We start from the raw sequence: 24,393 nt of genomic DNA, 5'->3' as shown, positions 1-24,393 counted from the left end.
CTCATGTCTGTAATCACAGCACATTGGGAGGCTGAGGCGGGCGGATCACTTGAGGTCAGGAGTTCGAGACTAGCCTGGCCAACATGGTGAAACCCCGTGTCTACTAAAAATACAAAAATTAGTTGACTGTGGTGTCGTGCACCTGTAATCCCAGCTACTGAGGAGGTCTGAGGCATGAAAATGACTTGAACCCGGGAGGTGGAGGTTGCAGTGAGTTGAGATCACACCACTGTACTCCAGCCTGGGCAACAGAGTGAGACTCTATCTATCTCAAAAAAAAAAAAAAAAAAAGAATCCAAGATGCGTGCTTTTCCAAGAATGTTACCTAAAATAGTGTATTAGCTCTTTCATATTAGCAAGTAAATAAAATGATTTTGCTAAACAATTAACAGTGGATACTATTACCAACATAGCATTTAGAATTTGGATAATTGTTTGCCATTGAATGTAAACTGTTGGTGTGCTTTCTTATGTATAAATGCAAAAAAAAAAATTGAAAGGTTACAAATGTGATATTAACTGAAATGTCTAAAATTTAAAGTTATTTCATGTTTAATTCATTAGTTTTATTCATCTGTTTCTTAGGATCGTAGGGCATCAGAAAAACAAAAAGAAATAGAGAGAGTAAAAGAGAAGCAACAGAAAGAACTCAATAAACAAAAACAGATTGAAAAGGTATACAGTCCTAATGTCTAGATCTTTGTGTGTTGTTTGTGAAGACTTAATTCAGCACTATGACTTTCAGATTTGAATTTCCAAATGAAGGACTGTTTCTGCTTGTGCAGCCACTTCATAAACAGATGATTCATACCATAGCAGAAAAGGGTCACATCTCTTTTTTGATACGATGTTTACATTATAGTTATGTTGACATGTAATATGACTGTTTCAAAAATATACCAGAACTTTAATATTTCAGAGGAGGTTGTCTCTGTCAAAGCAGTTGAGAGGCTGTATAGATTTAACTGCCATTGCTGAAAGCCATTTTGCCTTCTATGGGGGGAAATAAATATATATATGTTATATGAAATATATAATGAAATATGTATTTTTAATATTGCCAGGAGTGTCAAATCATTGTCCATCCAACAGGATAATTTTAAAAGACAAATTTTGGAGCAAAACTTGAAGAATGCATTAAATGATCCATGAGATTGTAAGAACGTGTTATGGGTTGCAGATTGACTGTAGGAATAGGAAAGAGGAGACAGCTGGGATACTTAGACCAGATCAGTAAGCATTGGCTGTGGGCTATCTTTCTGGACAAAGAGGGAAGTGGCAAAGATGACACTGAAGTGAGGCTTTCTTGGTAGGCTAGGCTGAGGGAAGGTGACACCTGATTTAGCAAGATGAATTGGACAGGGATGGAGAAAAGGGCTGGAAAGGGAAAGGAGTGTGGGGTGATCCCTTTCGAGGGTTTTACTATGGTAAAAGATGATGGGCTTTATTTGGTTGTTGGTCGTAAAAAAAGAAAATGAGAAAAAATATTTTAGTTTGAATGCTGGGTTTTATAGGATGGTGCCAAAATTCATTTTGGTGTTGTATTGTTTAGGTGTAGCTTTTCTTTTTATCAAGTTGTCAGAAGTATGCATATATATTTATGACAGAAGAACTGAAGTGGCTCTCAAGAATGTATCTTAACTGCATAATTTGCCATTTGACTGCAGACAAGTAACTTAGTTTCTTTTTTGTCTTTTCCACTAGGACTTGGAAGAACAAAGTCGGTTGATAGCTGCGTCCAGTAGACCAAACCAAGCCAGTAGTGAGGGGCAGTTTGTTGTCCTTAGCAGTAGCCAGTCAGAAGAGAGTGATTTGGGAGAAGGAGGAAAGAAGAGAGAGTCAGAAGCATAAACTTAGACTTTTGGTAGATATTTCCCCCTTGGAATTTGACAGTTTCTATGGTGAAATGGCACAAGGTAACAACTGTGTTGAAATATCAAGGAGGAGACTAAGCTTTATATTTGCTTATTTGTTGTAGCTACATTTTAAAAGAAAGATTGAACTTGATGACTTAGGTTTGCATTGATCTTTTTTCCCCCTTAAACATAATGTACTATGCATTAACATCTAAAGAAAACGTGCTCATCTCCCTGAAGTAGACATTTGCTCAATAATTTTTTCCTTCAGATTGTGAACTTTTAATTCTTGCATTGTAATTGGCTATGACCGTAAGAAATCATTTACTCTTCAGGCTTAGACATTCATGGATATGCTTTTCTTTCATTACGAACATTTTGCTGGCAGTGAGGAAGCATTTAGCTGAATAAGTTTAAAGCCCTTTATACAGAGAATTCTACAAGTTTGCAAATATTTTAACAATATTAAATGTGCAATAGAACTTTTATAAAATAATTAGAACAGAGATTTTACACTTAAGGTTTCAAATTGTGGCAGGTGGTACTGTTGATCTCAGGGCACTTTCTGGGATTGCTCACATTTCGCTAATGTACTGCACTTGATGCCAGTAGGAAAGAAGCTTAAGTGTCTTCAGTTCAAGATTGATAGAGCCCTTGGCATTTTATTGTCACATTTTTAGTTCTCAGGTTGGGACTTCAATTACTGCTGCAGAGCAGTAGTGGTTAAAAATAAGATAATGGAATTTATTAGAAGATTTTTTGTTCAAATACATTTTAGATTAGGATTGACAAAGATACTGCTATAGAATGATACATTGTATTTTCTGCATTGTGTGAAATAGTTTTTATTGAAAGTCAAGTGACATTTCAAAAGAAGTTCTATAACAATTATGTTTCATGCTTAAAGTAAAAATTCCCAGAGTTTAGTTTAGAAAATGTAATCTTTTAAATTTCAGACTGTTATTCCCAGTATTTTCATAATCCCATGTTTTGATAAAGTACTGAATCACCACTTTATATCCACAAAGGCCAATAACTAATGTATGAGAATAGAATAATTTGCACTAATTATTGTAAATATGTCTACTCTTCAAATGAGAAAAAGGTCCAATTTTATGAAAGATTGAAAATGCATTGAATGCGTGGTAGAGTATAGGAGAAGTTGACCAAGGAAGGATTTAACCTGGTGCCAAGGTTAAAATAACATTTCTCTACTCCCTGTTGTCTATGTTAAACCTTAATTTTTTTTTCTGTAATCACTTTTAACACTGCTAATAGAAATTATGTTTTCATGTGTTTCACATGAAAAAGTATATATATATACAAAGTTAATATAGTGAGTAAAATACATAGTCACACATTTACAAATTTTTCAAGAGGTTAGCCACTAAGACTTTAATAATTTTACAAGGGAGAAAGCCTTTTTTTTTTTTTTTGATATACAGTTTTTTCTTCATAGTTCTGCATTAGAAATGACATCTGTTTTAGGTCTCAAACTATAACTCGACTGTTTCACACTATATGTACATTGTTTTCTGTAGGAATAGGATAATGATATATAGGATCATGATATTCCTTCTATCCATGTGCCAAATGGGTGTAATGTTTATTTACTGATGCTTTATGTTACCAAAACGTACAGTAAAAAAGTAGAAATTTATGAAATACTTTTTGATAAAAAGTTTATTTTGTGCTTACCAAAGGGAATGCTTTCACAATAGTGTATCAATTGTTTTGTTGAAGTTAGAATTTCTTTTGTTGCCAGCACTTAAGTAGTCATGGCAAGTCCTGTTTTTAAGACCTTTTGGAGACTGGAGCTTTCTGTTCCATTAAGTCTTTTGTTTATACTACAAATTGTCACCTCACTTAGTTCAGATGAAATTTGTTACTCTACAAGGAAGGTGGTCATCATTAGGAGGCAGCTGTACTAAGCTGGTGCTTTGCATGGTAGCAAGTGCTGCCCTTTGTCAGCACCCTGGGTCATACTGTAGGCTAGAGTTAAGGGCACTGGCAGACATAGGGATGCTGGACAGACCTGTAGTTTGTTTTAAGTCATGTTCACAGGAATTTCTACAATACTACACCCATCTTCATAGGTCAAATCAAAGTGCATTCCAATGCTAAATAGAAATTATGAGTGGGTTTAACAATTTTAGATGATTCAACTTCTGTTCCATTACTATTGAACTATATGAACTATTCCATTACTGCAGAGATTTAAGTATCCGTTTTAATAAGCTCTTTTTGTTATTTAAAGGCTGCCCATGGGTTTCTGCCTAGTGGTAAAGCTGATTGTTATCCTCCTTTGAAATCCCTTCTAGTTCTTGAGATGCTCTGAGGGTAATTGGATTAGATTTTGGGATATCTTTTCTCACATTCAGACTTACACTTAATGGTGTTAGAAATCAACAAAACTGCTTTTTAAACAGAAAAGATTTTAAGCCTGCCTGCTTCTGCAATGCATTCTGTTAGCTGTATGAACAGTATGTTTGTAACTATGGCAATGAAGTCAGTAGATAGGAAACCAGTTATTCCCTCTCACCTTTAAAAATTTTGAAAACTTGCTAACAAGGGACTAAAGCTATTACCTTGAACAGAGTCCCTAAAGCTAGTCTAGTTTTTGCCACGTCTGCAATGATTATTGTTTAATTTCAAAAGAGTCATCAGACTCCACAATCTAGGGGTGGTAAATGTGTTCCCATATGCTTGGGAAAAGGTCAGTAGGATGTGCATCCTAGGGAAGATAAAATCGTATATGGTAAAAGGCATCTGAGTTAACTTTGCATTATATCTAGGAACTGTATTATTTAAAATTTGAATCCTATTATTAATGCCGAGAGATCCTAAGAGCTAGTATATTATAAAACCTGCCACCTGAATAAAACGAAAATATTAATGTTGGTTCTGAGACAACCTCTTAGCATTCAGATTGTATTTTAAATATTTAAACACACCAATTGTAGAAAGCAACCCTTTATTTTTAGCAAGTTTGGTTTACTCTTCTCCCATGAGATTTCAGTTTTCTACATTAATTAGTAATACATAAAGATTTGAAACTGGAACTATGTTATACTTTTTAACCAATCTCTGTGGCTTCGCTCATGAAATTTACTTCAGTTAATGTGAGACTGGGGATTAAGTTGTAACTAATGTGCAAAATTGCTTTGTATATTTGGTGATTTTGTAATGTAAGTGAATTGGTTAATTCTTATTTCACTGATACTATTAATCATGCAGTGTACAATTTAAAATCATGCAATGTTTCACTTTAGAATTGGACTTGAAGAACTCGACTTTATGTGATCATGGTATTGGTATACATGTGGGGTGGAGAACTTATTTTTTCATTTTGTCACAATAGGTATTTACTGACAAGGCTTCAGGAAAAAAGTTAGATTTTTTAATGTATAATAAAGTCCATGATTTTTGTACAGTGTTTTTTAATGAAATATTTGATACTCTGAACTTTATTTCTCAAAGTAATTTCAGATGTTTGTAAAACAATGGACTCCTTAATCTGTTACGACATTATAAATTACACGTCTAGCCCAACTGCAATTCCACAGCAGCTAAAATAGAAAAAAAAAAATTGTCACCTTATTAGGAAAAGTTTGTTATAGAAGCAAACTAATTGATCGCTGGTGACTTTTTTTCTTTTAACAAAGGAAAAATACTTCATTAATTGATGTATACTTGCTATTGTTTGGTCCTACTCACAGAAATTCCTCCAATTTAAAGGGGCAGATTATTGTGCATACCACAGTATAGCTTGGATCTGTAATTTCAGTACTAATGCTTATTCATCCCATGTGCTCTTTATAGCTTCTTATGGCAATTAGTTCCTTTCTTCTGGGATTTAGTGTTTTAATTTGTTTAGAATTTTATAGAAATGTACATACACTTATAGAAGGTACAGGTAATAGATGAAATTAACTTTAGAATTATATAATTTATCTGATAGAAGTGCATGTATAGCCTAAATATATTTCTATATTGAAAGATATAATCTCTGACTTATCAGTTTGATTTAAAAAAATAAAAACTATTCATGTCAGCTATATAAATTTTTTAATGTAAAAAAACTATAAAAATAATTTAAAGTCTGTGCTTACTGAAATAGTCTATATAGCCATTAATCCCTACACCAGAAAAAAATCATATAGCTTCAGTTTCCCTAAAATGGACTCTCTAATTCTTTAAAAAGTACCAAGACTAAACATGTAAACACATCAAGGCCATAGCTGACTGGGCTGTAGTGAAAATGGACAATATCATTGTACCTGTTACCCCTATTGATGTGGCTTCTAAATGTGACACAAGTGTGGTTGAATGAATGTCTTTTTCAGTTTCTTTCCTCACTTTCCACACGTAGAAATGTATACTTACATGCAGGCCTGGCACAGTGGCTCATGCCTGTAATCCCAGCACTTTGGGAGGCCAAGGCGGGCAGATCACTTGAGGTCAGGAGTTGGAGACAGCCTGACCAACATGGTGAAACCCCATCTTTACTAAAAATACAAAAATTAGCTGGGTGTGGTGGCACACTCTTGTGATTCCAGCTACTTGGGAGGCTGAGACATGAGAATCTCTGGAACCCAGGAGGCAGAGGTTGCAGTGAGCTGAGATTGCACCACTGCACTCCAGTCTGGGCAACAGGGCGACTCTCCATCTCAGAAAAAGGAACCTATACTTACATACAGTATGAAATATATAGAAATAAAAATTTAACATAACTCCCATCAGTGAGCCTCTTCATGTCCATTATCAGGCTAGGTTCAATACAGAAATCATAAGCCGTCAATCATTTGAAAACACTTGTAATTCCAATTCCAGTGATCATATTAACCAGTAAATGGTCAGCCATAGCCAGGGTTTTATGGAAAGAAGGGATACACGTTTCTCATTAATAATGAAATTTCAATTGAGAGTTGTATTTCAATTAACTGAATTACCCTACCTCTGTACTTCACTCTACAAAGAAACAGTAGTAGACACTAAGCTGGTATTGGGAGTTTTCCACAAGAACAGCAAACTTCTAAGTCATGTACTGGGGTCAGTGTGTATTCAGTCCAATCACTGAGATGTACAGTAGGCCCCCTTATCCATGGTTTCCCTTTGTGTGGTTTCAGTTACCCGTGGTCCAAAACTATTAAAAGGAGGCTGGGTGCGGTGGCTCATACCTATAATCCCAGCACTTTGGGAGGCCAAAGAGGGCAGATCACCTGAGGTCAGGAGTTCAAGATCAGCCTGGCCAACATGGTGAAACCCTGTCTCTACTGAAAATACAAAAATTAGCCAGGCATGGTGGTGTACACCTGTAATCCCAGCTACTCGGGAGGCTGAGGCACGAGAATCGCTTGAACCCGGGAGGCGGAGGTTAAAGTGAGCTGAGATCATGCCACTGCAGTCCAGCATGGGTGACAGGACAAGACTCCATCTCAAAAAAAAAAAAAAAAAAAAAAAAGGTGTTAAGAGGAAAATCCCAGAAATAAGTAATTTATGAGTTTTAAATTGCACACCATTCTGAGTAACATGATGAAGTCTCTCGCTGTCCTGCCTTGTCCCACCTGGGACCTGAATCATCCCTCTGTCCAGTGTATCCACACTGTAGGGCATGCGTGTACAGTTGTATGTCGCTTAACAACTGGCTTAAAGATGTAGATACCTACTGAGAGATGTGTTAGGTGATTTTGTCATTGTGCAAACATCATAGAGTCACTTATACAAACCTAGATGGGATGGTATACTACACACCTAGGCCATGTGTTATATAGCCTATTGCTCCTGGGCTGCAAGCCTGTACAGCATGTTACTGTACTGAATAGGCAATTATAACATATAGTAAGTATGTATTTAAACATAGAAAAGGTACTGTAAAAATAAGCATTATAATCTTATGGGACCACCATTACATATGTAGTCCAATGATGACTGAAACATTGTATGATACGTGACTGTGTAGGAAAAAAATACACTATGTATAGGGTTCTGTACTAACCCTGGTTTCAGGCATCCACTGAGGGTCTTGGAACGTATCCTCTGAAGATAAGGGAGACTACTGTATTACATATATACTTCTCTATTAAAAAGATACTGTAATGAGTTATCTTGACTTGTCAGAAGTGGCATCTATTATTTTGAGCACATAGACATTGGATTTATACACTTAATTAGAACTGGTGTATTTCAGTTAATTGAAATTTTTACTATTTGGGTTTTTTTTTTAAAACTGCCTTGAGAATGCTAGTCATTTATATGTTGAGAGGTTATGTTCAAAGCTACTTAAAAAAAATTTGTTTTTCTTTTAGAGATGGGGTCTTGCTCTGGTCACCTAGGCTGGAGTGCAGTGGCGCGATCACAGCTCACTGCAGCCTTGACCTCCCCAAGCTGAAGCAACACTCCTGCTTCAGCCTCCCAGAGCTACTTTTTAAAGGACTTAGACTGCATTGAGATTTTAGTTGGTGGGTAAAGCAAAAAATATGAATCATACATAAGTGAAATTCTAAGGAATACAGCTGCAAAATTATACCTTTTCCATTAGAATGGTTTGATTACCAGGTTCCTGTAAAAATTCCTTGTCCATAAAGGTCGTATTCTTTGTAAAGGACATATGCTTTTAGACGATTGGGTAATGGAAGAAATGACATGAATACAGGGCAGCGCAAATGTAAACGTCCCATGCATTTCCGGATCTTTAGGCGGCACAAGTGTTTTAGGGAGCGAGGGTTTGCTATAAAGAAAAGGCACATTATCCAAAGAGAAAAATAACTTATTTTTTAGTATCTTAGGGTTTTGTTAGCAAATGTATTTGATAGCATTTCATTTGCTGTTACTAAATAGCAAAATCAGGGAAATAGTTTTTCAGTTCTTACTGCAATCCTTGTTGTAGATATGGTTCCAGAGCCATGTCAAGTTAGAATCCAAAGACTGGCATCAACTGTGGATCTGGCCTGTGAGATCTGAAGTTCTTAAATCTGCATGTGGTCAGGCGGGGTATCTCATGCCTATAATCCCAGCACTCTGGGAGGCCGAGGCAGGTGGATCACTTGAGGCCAGGTGTTCGAGACCAGCCTGGCCAACATGGTGAAACCCCGTCTCTATTAAAAATACAAAACTTAGCTGGGCATGGTGACCATGCGCCTGTAATCTCAGCTACTCGCGAGACCAAGGCAGGAGAACTGCTTGAACCCAGGAGGCGGAGGTTGCAATGAGCTGTGATTGCGCCACTGCACTCCAGCCTGGTTGACACAGTGAGACTCTGTCTCAAAAAAAAAAAAAAAAAGTCTGCATGTTTTAGCCCCCTCAGGGACAGGGTAGAAACTGAAGATTACCCCCCCAAGGGAAATAACACAAAATAAATTATTAATTTGTCTTACATGCTACTTTGAAAGGATTTGCTTTGAAGAAGGTCCTTTTGATACCCTCAACAGACTTGGCTCTTAGTTTTTTCTCATCCTTGTTTTTATTGCCATATAATAGCTTTTCATTCCTGTGTCCATGGTGTTCTTTTGTAGCCATGGTTTAGGTGGATTGGGATGAAAGTATTACCTACCTATATAATAAGTAGTTACCTAACAGGTTTTATCTCCTCGGAAAAGGTAATAAATACAAATTAAGTGTAGTTAGTAACATTTTTTTAAGATAGGAATAGTATTTTTCTGGTTTAAGTCAAGCTTTTAACCAGAAGAGAAGGGTGTTCTAATTCTGAAACAACCAAATTAGAATACAATTAGTATTTTTGTAAAAAGTCATTCTATAAGGATACTCACTTAAGATAAAATGTATTTCTGACCAGATCCCCTGTTTTTGGAGCACAGCTTTCAACTTTGAACAGATCCGTACTTGATCAACATAATCAAGCATCACTCGAACAACCTTTCCAGAGAGGTGTTGCAGCCATGACAAAGTTATTACTTCACAGAACTGAGGGAAACAAAGTCAGAATTAGGAAAGTAAATGAAAAACATGAAGTAGCTTTGGTTTAGCATAGTAGTCAAAGGAGATGTGGTGTGATGAAGGCCAAGAGGGAAAAATGTCTCAAAAATGGGGAGGGATGGTATTGGTCAACTGTACTTATTCTGATTGTTTTTTTCATCAGAAATATGATCAAAATAAATCATTTAATCAGTTGCTTCATTTATGAAACTTCCTCACACTGCTAGGCAGAGTTAAATCACTTTTCTCTATACTGTTTTTGTTCCTTTTATATCTTTCTACATTGTGTTCATTTTATCATAATTATTTTATCATATAATTGTTATTATACTAGGATCTCTTCAAGCTTCTGGAGAGAATGGATGTAATCTATTTATTGCCATAGTTCCAGGGCCACAGATAATGACTGTAAGGGAATACAGCCAATACTGTGGACTTACCTTAGTATCTTTGATAACTGTAGATGTCCAGCCTTCAACAGTATAGGAAGGATGGACTTTGTCTCCATGTGGGCAATCAAAACATCGCTGTGTGTCATACCCATAGTTCAGCAGCATCCTGAGCATGACTTCATCTTTCAGAGTGTATTGCAGTGCTGATGGGAAATGTAAAGGGTTAACTCTGCAGAAGTAATTGACATTGGCCCCATGCCTTAGCAGCAGACTGATCAGCTCATAGTTGCCCATCCTGAGGGCTATCTGGAGGCAGTTAACCGGGTCTTGGTTAGGCAGAGCTCCAGCACTCAGAAGCAGCTTGACAGAAGAGAGGTCACTGTTTGATACAGCAAAATGCAAAGCTGACTTCCTGTGGTCATCGTAGTGTTTGCTAACTCTCTGATCCAGCATGAAGTTCACATCAAATCCAGCCTGGATGAGGAGTTCCAGGCACTGAGGGTGTGCTCCTGCTGCTGCGCAGTGAACTGGACTGATCCCACTCTGTTTAATGGCAGCAAGATCCGTAACTGGAATCAGTATCTTTAGAGCTCTGAGAAAGAATTTCAAAATGCATTTCAACATTGTTTTTAAGAAGTAGCACTAACTTGTTTATTATTGTTTTATAGTAATACTAGATAGTATCAATATTCAGGGGGCATTTAGAACCCCCAACCAAACAAATGCATAATTCCTTCATCCAGAAGCTCAGATACCAAGTAAAATTGAATGGAATTTCTGTCTAAGCTATAAAATTCAGAATTAGCCCAGAAACCTGAGGCTTCCCATATTGTCTAAATACCTGAGAAAAAAGTTTTATATCTCTTTGGTGGCTTCAGAGGATGCCTGGTAAACAACCATTTCCAGTTCTTGCTAGTTGGTCAAGAGTTTCTTTCTTTTTTTTTTTTTTTTTTTGAGACGGAGTTTTGCTCTTGTTGCCCAAGCTGGAGTGCAGTGGTACGATCTCGGCTCACTGCAGCCTCCACCTCCCAGGTTCAAGCAATTCTCCTAAGAGTTTCTCATCTTTAAAAGGTATGTTTAAGGCTAGTCGTCGTGACTCAAGCCTGTAATCCCAGCACTGTGGGAGGCTGAGGTGGGTAAATCACGAGGTTAAGAGATCAAGACCATCCTGGCCAACATGGTGAAACCCCATCTCTACTAAAAATACAAAAATTAGCCAGTGTAGTGGCGCCCACCTGTAGTCCCAGCTACTCAGGAGGCTGAGGCAGAAGAATTGCTTGAACCCAGGAGGCGGAGGTTGCAGTGAGCTGAGATCATGCCACTGCACTCCAGTCTGGCTGTAGGAGTTCGGTCAGCATGGTGGGAAAAATTATAAAAGTTATAGATAGAAGCAAACCTTTTTGGAAGGCTGGGAGGTTTTGCAAAAGCTTCAGGAAAGGATTTGGCTGAAGGCAGCCGAATTCTCTCAGAGTAGATAACAAGGAAGTGTAAGGAATTGATCTAGATGGGGTGGGGGGAACTGTGTTAATTACCCACAAAATGTGCTGACTCAAAGCCTTTGTCATTAAATCTGTACTAAATAAATGCCTGAAGCACCAGCTTGTCAGGGCCATGGCTGCTACAACTCTTTCTGTGAGCAGCCTGGTCCCCTAGCCCACTCTTGCACTGGATACCTGTGTCTAAGTACTCCTTTCATCTGTTGCTTGGCCAGGGTCTGTGGTTCAGACCCAGCACCTGGCAACAGAGTGAGACTGCATCTCAAAAAAAAAAAAAGAAAAAAACAAAAACCAAAAAAACTATGTTTAGGTTGTGGGATTGGTGATTAAAGATTATAAAGTTCCTAGAAGCAGCTCAAAATAAAAGGTAGCTATTACAATTTTTATTATTTACAATAATGTAATTGAACTTAACAGTAAGTGGCCCCTGTCAGCTGCCACATGGATGGGCAGGTGGCCTGAATTCTTAGGGATGTTGGCATCAGCTCCGTACTCCAGCAAGAGGGCCACAGCATCTGGATTTCCTCCACTCGCAGCTTCGAGTAAAATGGAAGAAGAATCAGAGGCCTGACCATGAGCATTAGCTCCTAAGAGGAGAAAGACTCTTGTCAATGCAAAAATTATTTTCCACTGTTATTTCTTGAGCAATCTTAAAAATATATCACCATCAACAAAAAGCAGTTAGTGAGCATGCACTCTAGCAAAGCACCAAGAATCAAAGTGACAAAATATATACCTCCTGCTCTAAAGTAGCTTATAAACTAGTTGGGGAAGAAAAAAAAAATGGCAGTTTCTAAATTATAAGTAGGTTAGTTTTTGAAGTAATTTGATGTCCATTTGTTTGGAACTTGAAAATTCCAGTAGAAATACTGTTATAAAAGTTGCTTTTATTTCTAGACCAGCCTACAAAAGCCCACTTATAACACACATATAGGATGGTACTAACAAATCTATCAAACTATAATACCATGCCATCTAATGATACTGTTTTGGTGGAAAAGGGCATTTGTTCTGTTTTAGCTTGTTTGTAGGGGACCATAGTAAGAGACACTAACTTTTTAATTGAGGTTAGGAACTGCCAATAGCCAAAGAGATAAGTTGTTGTACAGTTATTAGTACAGAGTATCCCTTATCCAAAATGCTTGGGACCAGAAGTGTTTCAGATTTCAGGGTTTTTTAAAAAAAGTATTTGCATTACACTTACAAGTTGCATTATATTTACAAGTCCCAAATCCAGAAATCTGAAATCTGAAATGCTCCAGTAGGAATTTCTTTTGAGCATCATTTTGACGCTCAAAAAGTTTCAGATTTTGGAAGATTTTGGATTTCAGATTTTCAGATTAAGAATGCTGGCCGGGCGCAGTGGCTCAAGCCTGTATTCCTAGCACTTTGAGAGGCCGAGACGGGTGGATCACGAGGTCAGGAGATCGAGACCATCCTGGCTAACACGGTGAAACCCCGTCTCTACTAAAAAAAAAATACAAAAAACTAGCCGGGTGTGGTGGCGGGCACCTGTGGTCCTAGCTACTCGTGAGGCTGAGGCAGGAGAATGGCATGGACCCGGGAGGCGGAGCTTGCAGTGAGCCGAGATCCAGCCACTGCACTCCAGCCTAGGCAACAGAGCGAGACTCCGTCTCAAAAACAAACAAACAAAAAAAAAACAAAAAAAGAATGCTTAACTTATATATACCCTGTACACTAAGTGTTATGTGAGTGATGTGAATAAGAGTATAGGTACAGGCAAAAGGTCTTCTAGAAGATCTAGGGCTGGGGTTGGAAGGGGAGCTGGGAGGTGAAGGAAGGAGAAAAGAGTTTGGGTCAGTTGTGGAAGTCTTCCCAGTAAAACGGGCTGTGAGGAAACAGCATTTGAATGGACGAAAGTTGAGGAGAGCATTCTGAAGCTCACATAAAAAAGATGTAGTGACTTTAACACAGACTCCATAAGTCATCAGGGTCCAGTGACTGCCCAAGAACCCCATTCCAAGAATGTCTTAAGAAGCCCAATAAGCCTCTGTTTATTGAGTGCCCACTATGTGCTGATTCCTTTATGTGTATAATTTTTAAACTTTGTAAGAACCCCTAGCAGTAGGTGCTAACATACTCATTTTAAAGATGAAGAAACTCATTGAGTTTCAGTGACTTCCCCAAAGATGCACAGCTAGTAAGCAAGGTAGTCAGGATTCATATGCAGGTATTCTAGACCCAGGGCTTATATCTATGATGCCATGTTACCACTCTAGCAATGCAGGGTGGTAATGTGATTTGGAATCAGACAGATGTACCTTGAAATATTAGCTCTGTCATTTACCATCTATGCCACTTGGTACAAATTACTTTGTAAGGGAGTCACTTAAAGGAAATGCTCACTCACTGAGGTCAACTGATGCTGGTTTCTTTGCAGGGTAAAGGATTTAACATCTGTTGCTTCTCTTTCTCTGTATTTTAATCAATGATGTATACAAAAGGTTACTCTTTCCTCATAGATGAAAGACTCCAATGTTTACTTTTGCTATTCCAGCTAATGACTTTAGACATTTCTTATATTGATCATTTAAAACATCTTACTTAAAATGTCTTATGGCCATTGATCAGAAACTAGCCTCCCCCATATGACAGGAAAGATTTAGATAAGTCTAAAGAGCACAAGGTTGTTCTTAAATATAAGAGTCTCTGCCATCTAGAATATTGGAGACCAGGACCGTATATTGTTAAAGAACAAAATAATACTTCTAGACATAGGGAGGAGAATAAAGAAGATAATTCTATTATTGAGACTTTTAAAAATCTTGGTAAAAGTTTGCTTTTTTGAAAAAAAGCTTTAGATTGATCTTACCTTGCTTCATCTAACAGTGTCATCAATGAGCTCTCCTCAAAGACCGTAAAAGCCAAAGTTCTCTGAGCCAAGGGTCCCTGCCAGTTAAGCCAGCATTCAGAATGACCACAGCTACAGAGCTGGGGATAGGGGAGGGGGCATGTTTGAAGGGAAGTCCTGCAACTGGTACCATGGCTGACCCTCACTTTCCTCCAGTACAAAACGAGGATAATACCTACCTCACGTGGTTTTTAAAGGGTTACAAGGCAACATGGGTAGTTTAATGCTTGTTGCTTAGACAGTAGTACCCAATACATGTAAGTTGCTTTCCCCTTCTCTTGGAGTTCTGGTTATTACTAGAGTGAAGAACTGGGACCCAAAGAGAAGAAATCAGGAAGAATTTCCTAATATCTAGTCATTTGGTAACAGATTAAACCGCCTCATGATTCAGACTTAGGCAGAGGTAACGTGTAGAGTATGTTGCAGGGTGTTTGATTTTATGATTCTAGAAAAGGACAACACCACAAAAAAGTTAAAAAACCACCATCTTCTTAGCAGGGTGAAGGAATGTTAAGTAAAAGTAACCTGCATCCTAGTAACTTTTGGGAAATTATGTCAGACCTAATAAAAAATTCTATCTTTATGTTAGGCTTTTCAGTAATCACTATTAACCCATAATTTTTATCAAACATTTATATCAGGCTTAAATAAAATATTAACTTTTATTATTTTGAAGCTGTCCATTAAGAGGAAAACCCCTGGATCATGTTACCCTTTGTTAGTGTGCTGACCAAACAGAAGATCTTGCCTTTCCGCAGTAACATTTCCATGATTTCAGTGTGTCCACTTTGGGCAGCAAGAGCAAGAGGAGTGAATCCATATGTGCTCTGTGGGTCAGGGTGTGCCCCAGAAACCAGCATAAGCTTCACCATGTCCTCTCTGCCCAGTTTGGCTGCTTCGTGGAGAGCTGTCCTCTCGTTGGCACAACGCAGATTGACATCTGCTCCATAGTTGATCAGCAAGGCAGCCATGTCATAGGAGTCACGCAGCACAGCTGGGAAATGAGAAGTGAGGTGGGCATGTTCAACGGGAAGTTAAGACCAGAGCAGCATATCTGCAAGTATCCCTCAGGCTTTCTTAAGGAGTTCTTCCCACCCACTCCCAGACCCCAACATTCTGTGTTTAGGAAACAGATTGTAAAGTAAGGCATGTATCAGATAACACTGAGAGTATTTTACATCAATGGACTATTTGTTTTTATGTAAGCCATGAGTAATTATTCATTGCTTATGTGGTTGAAACACAAATGTAAACTTTTCACTTATCTTTATTCTTCAAAAAAATGGGAACTTAATTATTCAGTACAGTCCTGGAAATGTTTGTAGCTGCTTTAAAATAAGAGAAAAAAAAACAAACAAAAGACAGCCCAGACATGGAAACGTGCCAAAAAGAAAAAAAGAAAAAAAAAAAAAAAACAGAATCTACCCCAGAAAATGAATGACTAAAACACAATTTAAATATGCATGTCTGGTGGGAGTGGTTGAGGCCATAGAAAATGATAGTTTTGGCCTATCATTTCTGCATTAACACATTTTAGCAACATACCAAAGTATGTTGTGCAGAAAGTCCCTTAAGGTTCTGTAAAGAAAATTGTTTTGTAGTTAAAAAAATATTAATAATAAAATGCTTGGGAACACTGTGTGTTTGTGTATATGTGTATGTAAATATATATATCTAGGGTCTCATTCTGTCATCCAGGCTGAAGTGTTGTGGTACAATCATAGCTCCCTACAGCCTTGAACTCCTGGGCTCAGTCAATCCTCCTGCCATAGCCTCCCAAGAAGCTGGGTCTACAGGCATGCACCACCATGCCTGGCTAATTTCTTTAAAAATTTCTGTAGAGATGCAGTCTTGGTATGTTGCCCAGGCTGGTCTTAACACCTGGATTCAAGTGATCTTCCTGCCTCGGCCTTCCAGAGACTGGGATTACCGGTATGAGCCACTGCTCGCAGCCAGCACTGTATATTCTATCACCCTCTTCAAGATTCACTTTGCATATTGATATATTGAAGTCTCTGAGGAATCTTGCAATGCATTTGCTTAACTTTTTAACCCAGCATTTTCCATGACCTATCAGTGGGGACATGCTGTTTGGGGACCACAGAAATGGAATCATTTGACCTGCCAGATAGGCTGAAGTGAAGAGAGGAAAACTAGCTCTACCATCATTGTTTCAACAGGCTTCACAGCTTCATGGTTTTTACATATGTAATTTTTCTACACACAAGACAAATACTATCTTATAGACGAGGAAACAGGTTTAGAGAGGTTAGACCTGACGCAGAGTTCTTTTCACTATACGGTGCTAGGGTGCTTCATGGTTTATGCGTGCTTTCTCAGAGAAGGCTCTTCTGGTCAGTGTTTTTCTATAAAATGCAAAGCCTTAGAAAGCATCTTCAGACAAACCACAAAGGGACCCCAAATCCTAATTTTTGGCAGTACTCTGTTGGTCTCTTTTTAATTTTCGTTGGTTTTTTTTTTGTTGTTGTTGTTTGTTTTTTGAGATGCAGTCTTGCTCTGTCACCCGGGCTGGAGTGCAGTGGTGCGATCGTGGCTCACTGCAACCTCTTTTCTCCTGGGTTCAAGTGATTCTCCTGCCTCAGCCTCCCGAGTAGCTGAGATTGCAGGTGCCTGCCACCACGCCCTGCTAATTTTTGTATTTTTAGAGACGGGGTTTCACCATGTTGGTCAGGCTGCCCTCAAACTCCTGATCGCAGGTGATCCGCCCGCCCCGGCCTCCCAAAGTGCTGGGATTACAGACTTGAGCTACCGCACCCAACCTAATTTTCATCTTTTATTTTGATAAAAGTTATACATGTACAGAACTTAAAGAGCCAATTATTGTGAAGTCTATCACTCTTTCCCTACAGTCTTTCTCCTTCTCCAGAGGTATCCTTTAGCTGATTCTTTGCTCTTCATGCCTGTGTTTCATAAGTAACCTACTTGTATTGCTATTTGTTGATTTTTGGTTTTGGTATAATTTAATGACCTCTTACCATAGAAAATGATTTAACTTTTTTTTCCTCCTGTCCCCACCACATGTACACATTTCTCATCCCACCATCCTATTGTTTTTATAGCACAATTTTTGTTAGATAAATATTTACCTTCATGTATGTCATTCAAAGGTGGGCCATATTTACATTTCCTTTTCTGCACATCTTTTTGTTTTCCCTGGAGTTAATACTTGTCTTATGTTTCATTTGCTTAGTTTTCAATTTATCATTAATTGCACCCCAAACTCTCTAAACTGTCTACATCTCCCTTCAAGATGTCATTCCTAGCCCACCATGGTCTTGAAGAAGCCTCTACCTGGGGCCTCCTGACCTGTTCCAATCTGGACCTCAGTGCCTGGTCACATGTGGTCATCCTACGATCGTTATTCCTCTCATCTTAGGGATGTCATTTGCCTCCCACCTGGCTTGGATCTTCTGTTTCCTGGATCCCAAGCTTTTGTTTTTCTGTTTTACTCCAATGTTGGTAGAACATTTGCTCCGTTAGCTTCCTAACGGCAGGGAGCAAGAACGTTTTTGAGATTTCGTATGTCTGAAAATATCTTTTATGTCTTTAATCTACTGTCAGATTAGAGAGTTGGAGCAAATATAGAATTTTAAGTTGGAAATATTTTTCCTTAGAGTTTGCAAAACTATTATTCACCACCAATTACTTCAAGCTTCTAGTTACACCATTGAGATGTCTGACACCACTCTGATTTTTCATCTTTTGTATATTATGTATTCCTTTTTTTCTCTCAGGAAGTCTGTGGAAACTTCTTTGTCCCTAGTGACTTGTGAGTCTCTCTCTTTTTGTTTTTTTTAGCTTTTTATGATTTTTTATTACAATGTAAAAGAGGCTATGTTCAATAAACTTAGAGTATAGAAGTAGAAAAGTTTAATTCTACCTCTGAAATGATCTTTGTTAACATTTTCACATGTATCCTTGAATTATTTATTTCTACATATGTTACATTTTGAAGAAGTTTTTGTTACACAAAATTCTCTAATAATTGGCTTTTCTGCATTTATACTGTGAATTCACATTTAGAGAAGGATACTTAGACCCCCAAGATCCTAAAACACCTAACTTTATCCATCTCACTATTCACTCATTAATTATTGGCACCAAATGTGTACAAGGAGTCTTGCTAGCTGCTGAAGTGCTGAATCAGTATGAATTCTGCTAATAAGCATTTATAATTTGCCACAGAAAGTGCTCTCATTGCTCTAAGACTAGAAACAAAGTGCTGAGGGGATTGGGTCTTTTACAGTTCATTGAACTGGCACTTAGTATGGCCCTTTATTCTGGAAACACTTGTCCTTCATTTTAGGACATCATTTTCTTGACTTATTGCATTGGCCATATACCACCTCCATCTTGTCTGTTCTCTCATTCCTCTTATTCACATGTTGCTCCTCTTGGATCATCCAGCTAATTTTTACTTCTTTCCTGTTTTCCATTTCTTATTTTATTCTTCTGGAAGCTTTCCTGAACTACATCTTCCAGCATTATTTTGGTTTTTAAAATTTCTGCTCATATTTTTAATTTTCAAGAATATTTTGTTTTCTGATTTTGCTAACCCCTTGTTCTTATTAAAATGGTTTCTCTGAGGAAGTTAATGACAATTTCCCTTTAAATTTTATTTTCCCTAAATAATCTTAAAGTTGCTTAACTCTGTTGGTTGAAGATTTTCCTCAGATAGCCTTCAGCTATTTGCTCATAATTAAAAGTTGGAGACTAGAAAGCTGGTTGGAAATTTTAAGCAGAGGGTGGGGCTTGCGGACTGTGGGTTTAACATAGGTTGATATGTTTGGGCCACTTACTGGGAAAGCCCCAATGTTACTATCTTTAGCTCTTTCTTCTTGGGCTGGTCAGATTCCTCCAGAGAACCCCCCTGCCTGGAGGGTAAGGGCCTGGCTGCCAGCCTTCTAGGAGGAGGGCTGGGCAGTCTCAATTATGTTTGCTTAATTCCTCCAGTGTTTTCAATCTAGTACTCCCACCCTCACCTAAAGTTCCGTGGTCCAGAGACTTTCCGTTTAAGCTATGCAGAGAATAAACCTCCAGGAGTCTACTGGGGTTGGGCAGGAGTGATCTAGAGAGCTATCTGCTTCTTAACAGTTTTCAACCAACTCTTCTGTTTCAGCTGCCTGCCCTTCACCCATGCTCCATGAGGTAATTCTGCTCCCCTCTGATTTCTTATATCAGAATTAACTGGCTTGATCAAGGCACCATGCAAAATGAGCTGCCCTTAATTGAGCAGAGGTTTTGCATCAGGCCACCTCACAGGCCAGCCTATAGAAACCTTCTGGAGGGTTGGTACCCATGTCTGGTCAGTTGGGAGGAGAGCGACAGTGCTGCAACTATGCACAAAAAGCTGCCTTTGAAATTTGGGGGCATGAAGGAGACTCAGTGCCACAGACTCGTTTTCAGAAACAAGGTATTCATTTACCTGTAAGAAGAGGAGAATTGCCTTCAAAATTCTTAGCATTTGGATTGCAGCCATTGAGAAGAAGAAAAGTGGCATTTTCTAAGAGGCAATTGCTGACAGCCAAAAACAGTGGCGTTTCACCATTGTGAGTGGTTTGCTCCCACAGACTGGGGTCTGAAGCTGAAATAAATTCATCATACCACACAGGTTAAGACATAGAAATGAATGTTAAATTTATCTCTTAGAAACATCAAGAAGAGTCAAAGGGAATTTACCGCTTAGGGTTATTTCCAAAATTTTCTTATTTAATTGCACTGCAGCCTTATGCAGAGGAATCCAGCCTATCTCATCTGCTTCACCAAAAGCAGAATGGTACTTGGTTAAGTGTGACAGTGCATCTTCCTTACCTATTAACAAGTCAAATGAGAACAGATTCACATTTGGCACACTTACAAGGGAGCCCATATTGCTTCCTGAATTCCACCACCAAAGTTAATGCATAAGACAACAGAATTCTAGTGCCACCTTTTATGAAAGACAAATGGCATATGACAGACAGTAAGGCCTGTCATCTAGCATTCCACACCTGGGCCTGTGAATACCTCCAGCATCTTGTTACTTATGAAAAAACAGTTATGTCTAGGAAGGAACCCAGGAGCTCTTTGCTACATTGAGCTGAAGTATTTTTTTCCCAGAAAAGCCGACATCAGACTCTTGACAATAAGCTGTGGATCCCCATGGTGTTCAGCATGGAAGAACCTGCTTCTAGGCTTCCTGAGCTTCGAGGAGAAATGCTGCCAGCTGTCACCATCACATTTTTCCTTTTTTTTTTGAGACAGAGTCTCACTCTGTCGCCCAGACTGGAGTGCAGTGGCGTGATCTCGGTTTACTGAAACCTCCGTCTCCTGGGTTTAAGCAATTCTCTTACCCCACCCTCCCGAGTAGCTGGGATTACAAGGGCCCATCACCACACCTGGCTAATTTTTTGCATTTTTAGTAGAGATGGGGGGTTTCACCACATTGGCCAGACTGGTCTTGCACTCCTGACGTCAGGTGATCTGCCTGCCTTGGCTTCCCAAAGTGCTGGGATTACAGGCATGAGCCACTGTGCCCAGCCAATGTCACCATCCCATCTTACCACAAGTTAAAGGGGATAGAAGAGGAGGAGTACTTAACTTTCTCTATTGTTTCAACTATCTTCTTATAGTCAGCACTCAAAAAGGAATGGGAGCTGCACAGAAGAAAATACATATGTAATTCCAAAACTGAGGAGAAAAAACTGTTAATCTGATAGAAATCAAAAGAAAAGGGTAACGGTAGTAGTAGTTAATCCGGGATGCACTTTCATAGGAGGCATTGACTGAGGCGTAATAGAAATACTTCTATTTGTAAAATGTAATGTGGCCCTTAACAAAATTCTAGGGAAGCTCCTTCACCACATCTGTCTTCCGCATTCGCCTGTTAGCTTCTTTAGGGCAAGGACTGTGTGAGCCTGGATTGCAGTAGGCCTTTAATCAGTGTTGACTGAACTGAATCAAGCCTGCCTATGACTGAAATGTCACACTATCTCATGGTAAAATTTGATGGCCACTATAGAATGTCAATGATTCTAGCATAAACTATTTTAAAAAATAGTAAATAAAAATGGTGTGAGTTTTAAAAAACATTCACAGTCAGAATGTGTGCTCAGAAAACGCTATTAGCAGTTAAGTAATGTTTTTATTATTTAAGGCTTTAAATCTCAATTTATGAATCTTACATTATTTTAAAACCTAGCAAATAAGAATTGCCACCTTCCATTCTTTTTTTTTTTTTTTTTTTTTGAGATGGAGTCTCACTCTGTTGCCTAGGCTGGAGTGCAGTGGCAAGATCTTGGCTCACTGCAGAGTAGCTGGTACTACAGGTGCCCGCCTCCACAGTTGGCTAATTTTTTGTATTTTTAGTAGAGACAGGGTTTCACCATGTTAGCCAGGATGGTCTCGATCTCCTGACCTCATGATCTGCCTGCCTCAGCCTCCCAAAGTGCTGGGATTACAGGCATAAGCCACCACGCCTGGCCACCTTCCATTCTTTAACTATTTAATGAGCCCAGGTTGAGGAGAATAAATTCCCTTGGATACTCTGTCCTGTTTACAGTTTGGTCAATTAAGTTATCTTAAACATTTAAACCTGCACTCATAGATTTAGGATTGTGTTAGTTTTCTATAGCTGCTGTAAGAAGTAACCATACACTTAGTGGCTTAAAACAACAATAATAAAACAAATTTATTATCTTACAGTTCAGTAGTTCAGAAATCCGAAACAGTCCTCACTGAACTAAAATCAATGTGTCAGCAGGGCTGTCTGTGTTCCTTCTGCAGGCTCTCGGGGAGAACCTATCTCACCTTTTCTAGCTTCTAGAAGCCACCCACATTTCCTGGCTTGTGGACTCCTTCCTCCATCTTCAAAGCCAGCAATGTTGGGCTTAGTCCTTCTAACACTGCCATCTCCCAGGTTGTCTCTCCTGCCTCCCTCTTTCACACTTAAAGATCCTGTGTTACACTGGGACCACCTGGGTAATCCAGAATACACTCCCTATCTACAAGTCAGCTGATCAGCAGCCATAATTCCATCTGTAGCCTTACTTCTCCTTCGCCATATAAGCTTCCAGAAGTTAGGACATCTTTAGTCCCAACCATTACTCCACATGTCACAAGTATGTTCTAGTTTTCTGATTCCTTCAAGTACCTGAGTAAATCAGCAAGCCTGCCTAACTATCATACAATTCCTGCAAGTCTAATCAAGTAAATGCATAACCACAGTCAATTTCAGTTTCTCTGAAACATTTCAGTACTCTACTTAGCCCAACTCTCTTATACCTTTCAACCTAAAATTATTAGTCAGTTACTCAGTTATGCAATTTAAGGTTTTAATCATAAGGTTAATATAACAGATAATCTAATAAGGCTAATTGCTTTATAAAACTTTAAATATTTAAAGATTATTTTAAAAACTAATCCTAAATTGAACACAAAACTATAGGAACAGTGTTGGTTAAGAGCACAGACTTTAGAATCAGACTGCCTGGCTCTTCACTTACTAGCTCTGTGACCTTGGGTAAGCCACTTAACTTTTCTGTGCCTCACTTTCCTCCTCTCTAAATAGGGATAATAATAGGACCTACCTCATAGAGAGGTAATGAGAATTAGAATTTAAAAGTTAGTATTTATGAAGTGCTTAAAATAACATGACACATAGTGATCACTCCATGAGTTTATTACATTTTTAAATACTATATAGGTTTGATGTGCTTCATCATGTCTCTATTTAGTTATGAAATCTCTTGGGGTTAAAATACGTTTTTCTAGTTTTACATCCAGCAGGCAAATAGAGATTACCATCCCAAGCAAACTGGTTTATCACCCCAGAAGAAATGATGGTTACTACCTCAGGAGACCAAGGTTGCTGATTGGCCAGAGAGCGCGTGAGCAGGTGTGATTGACTGCAGACTGCCCATATCCAGGACGACTCTTCTTACACCCCACACAGGGTCCAACTGGTCCTTTTTCAGTGTTGTTCAACAAAACTCTGAATCTACACTTTCAGAAGTCTCATTCAAGTTTATGGAATTCCTCCTTTTGATTTGAGTAGATCAAAGACTGGACCCCGTCCTCACCTACTCCACTAAGGCTGAAGATAGCTAACTTTCTGTGTGTCCTGGTTGGATTTATGCATTTCTTCAATTCCCAAAGACAAGATGTATTTGAGTTTTTCTCTAGCCCTTCATGTCCTCATTTCTTTCTTTCTTCTGATTTCCAGTCTGTATCACCTCACCCAGATTTGCTGCTAACCTCCTTCAGATATTTTATTGCCTAATTAAATTCTGAATTATTTCCAGATTATTCCTGTCTAGTCAGGCACAATATCTTACAGATATTTAATTGACAGCTCCTTGGAGTCTGACCCTCCTGTTTTTGTCACAACACTAGATTTAAGCTAATGGCAAGTGTCAGCTGTTGAATACAACACTTAATACGACATTGCCAATGAGAAAACCATTACCTCTCATCCTTAGGTGCATGTTGTGCTGTTCCTGGCTTATAAATATCCTGTAAACTCTGCTGAATGATGAACTGGGTGTCAAAGTCTTCATCTGTGTCTTCATTGCTGGTGTAATTATCCATGTGAAACGTGGACAGGTTTACTGTAAAGTCAGAGTGAATTAAGATTATTTTTCCAGTTGTGAAGAGATCAACTGCTTAAAATTACAAATGAAATTCAGAAACCTAGAAAATTGATTGGATTAACAAATGAAAAATACACAAAATTTAGGCAACAAAATATTCATTAAAAAATTTCTATAAACTTAAAAGAGTTTTCTGGACTGCCACATATTCAACAAAAATTAGAAGTTTCCATGAGTAGCCATTGACTTAAA

At 38.5% G+C, this 24,393-nt stretch overlaps 2 protein-coding genes across 3 annotated transcripts in view; one reads left to right on the top strand and one right to left on the bottom strand.

Moving 5' to 3' along the window:
• The window catches only part of APPL1 (adaptor protein, phosphotyrosine interaction, PH domain and leucine zipper containing 1), a 57,858-nt gene extending 37,679 nt beyond the window's left edge, over nucleotides 1-20,179 (top strand). The window contains exons 21-23 of the mRNA XM_011998404.1: nucleotides 586-675; nucleotides 1,705-1,864; nucleotides 19,692-20,179. Of these exons, the coding sequence (XP_011853794.1) occupies nucleotides 586-675; nucleotides 1,705-1,851 (237 nt within the window). The 3' untranslated portion in view covers nucleotides 1,852-1,864; nucleotides 19,692-20,179. The remainder of the gene's footprint in view (nucleotides 1-585; nucleotides 676-1,704; nucleotides 1,865-19,691) is intronic.
• On the bottom strand, nucleotides 285-24,139 carry ASB14 (ankyrin repeat and SOCS box containing 14). 2 transcript variants are annotated; one of them, XM_011998405.1, is made up of 10 exons: nucleotides 24,018-24,139; nucleotides 21,153-21,207; nucleotide 20,910; nucleotides 20,252-20,383; nucleotides 19,998-20,156; nucleotides 15,300-15,545; nucleotides 12,095-12,266; nucleotides 10,232-10,775; nucleotides 9,626-9,779; nucleotides 8,408-8,586 (listed from the first exon to the last, which is right to left on the bottom strand). In XM_011998405.1, the coding sequence occupies exons 1-10, from the start codon at nucleotides 24,137-24,139 to the stop codon at nucleotides 8,408-8,410; spliced, it is 1,764 nt and encodes a 587-aa protein (XP_011853795.1). The 2 variants fall into 2 exon arrangements, with proteins under 2 accessions (XP_011853796.1, XP_011853795.1); XM_011998406.1 differs by lacking the exons at nucleotides 12,095-12,266; nucleotides 15,300-15,545; nucleotides 19,998-20,156; ... (2 more) ...; nucleotides 21,153-21,207; nucleotides 24,018-24,139 and adding an exon at nucleotides 285-1,782 and having other exon boundaries at nucleotides 8,386-8,586; nucleotides 10,232-11,156.
• Nucleotides 24,140-24,393: the final 254 nt, after the last annotated feature.

Source organism: Mandrillus leucophaeus, unplaced genomic scaffold, assembly GCF_000951045.1.
Source record: "Mandrillus leucophaeus isolate KB7577 unplaced genomic scaffold, Mleu.le_1.0 Scaffold57, whole genome shotgun sequence".
Taxonomy (NCBI): Eukaryota; Metazoa; Chordata; class Mammalia; order Primates; family Cercopithecidae; genus Mandrillus; species Mandrillus leucophaeus.
The sequence above is the reverse complement of the archived record's forward strand: the minus strand, read 5'-3'. Positions and strand labels throughout refer to the sequence as shown.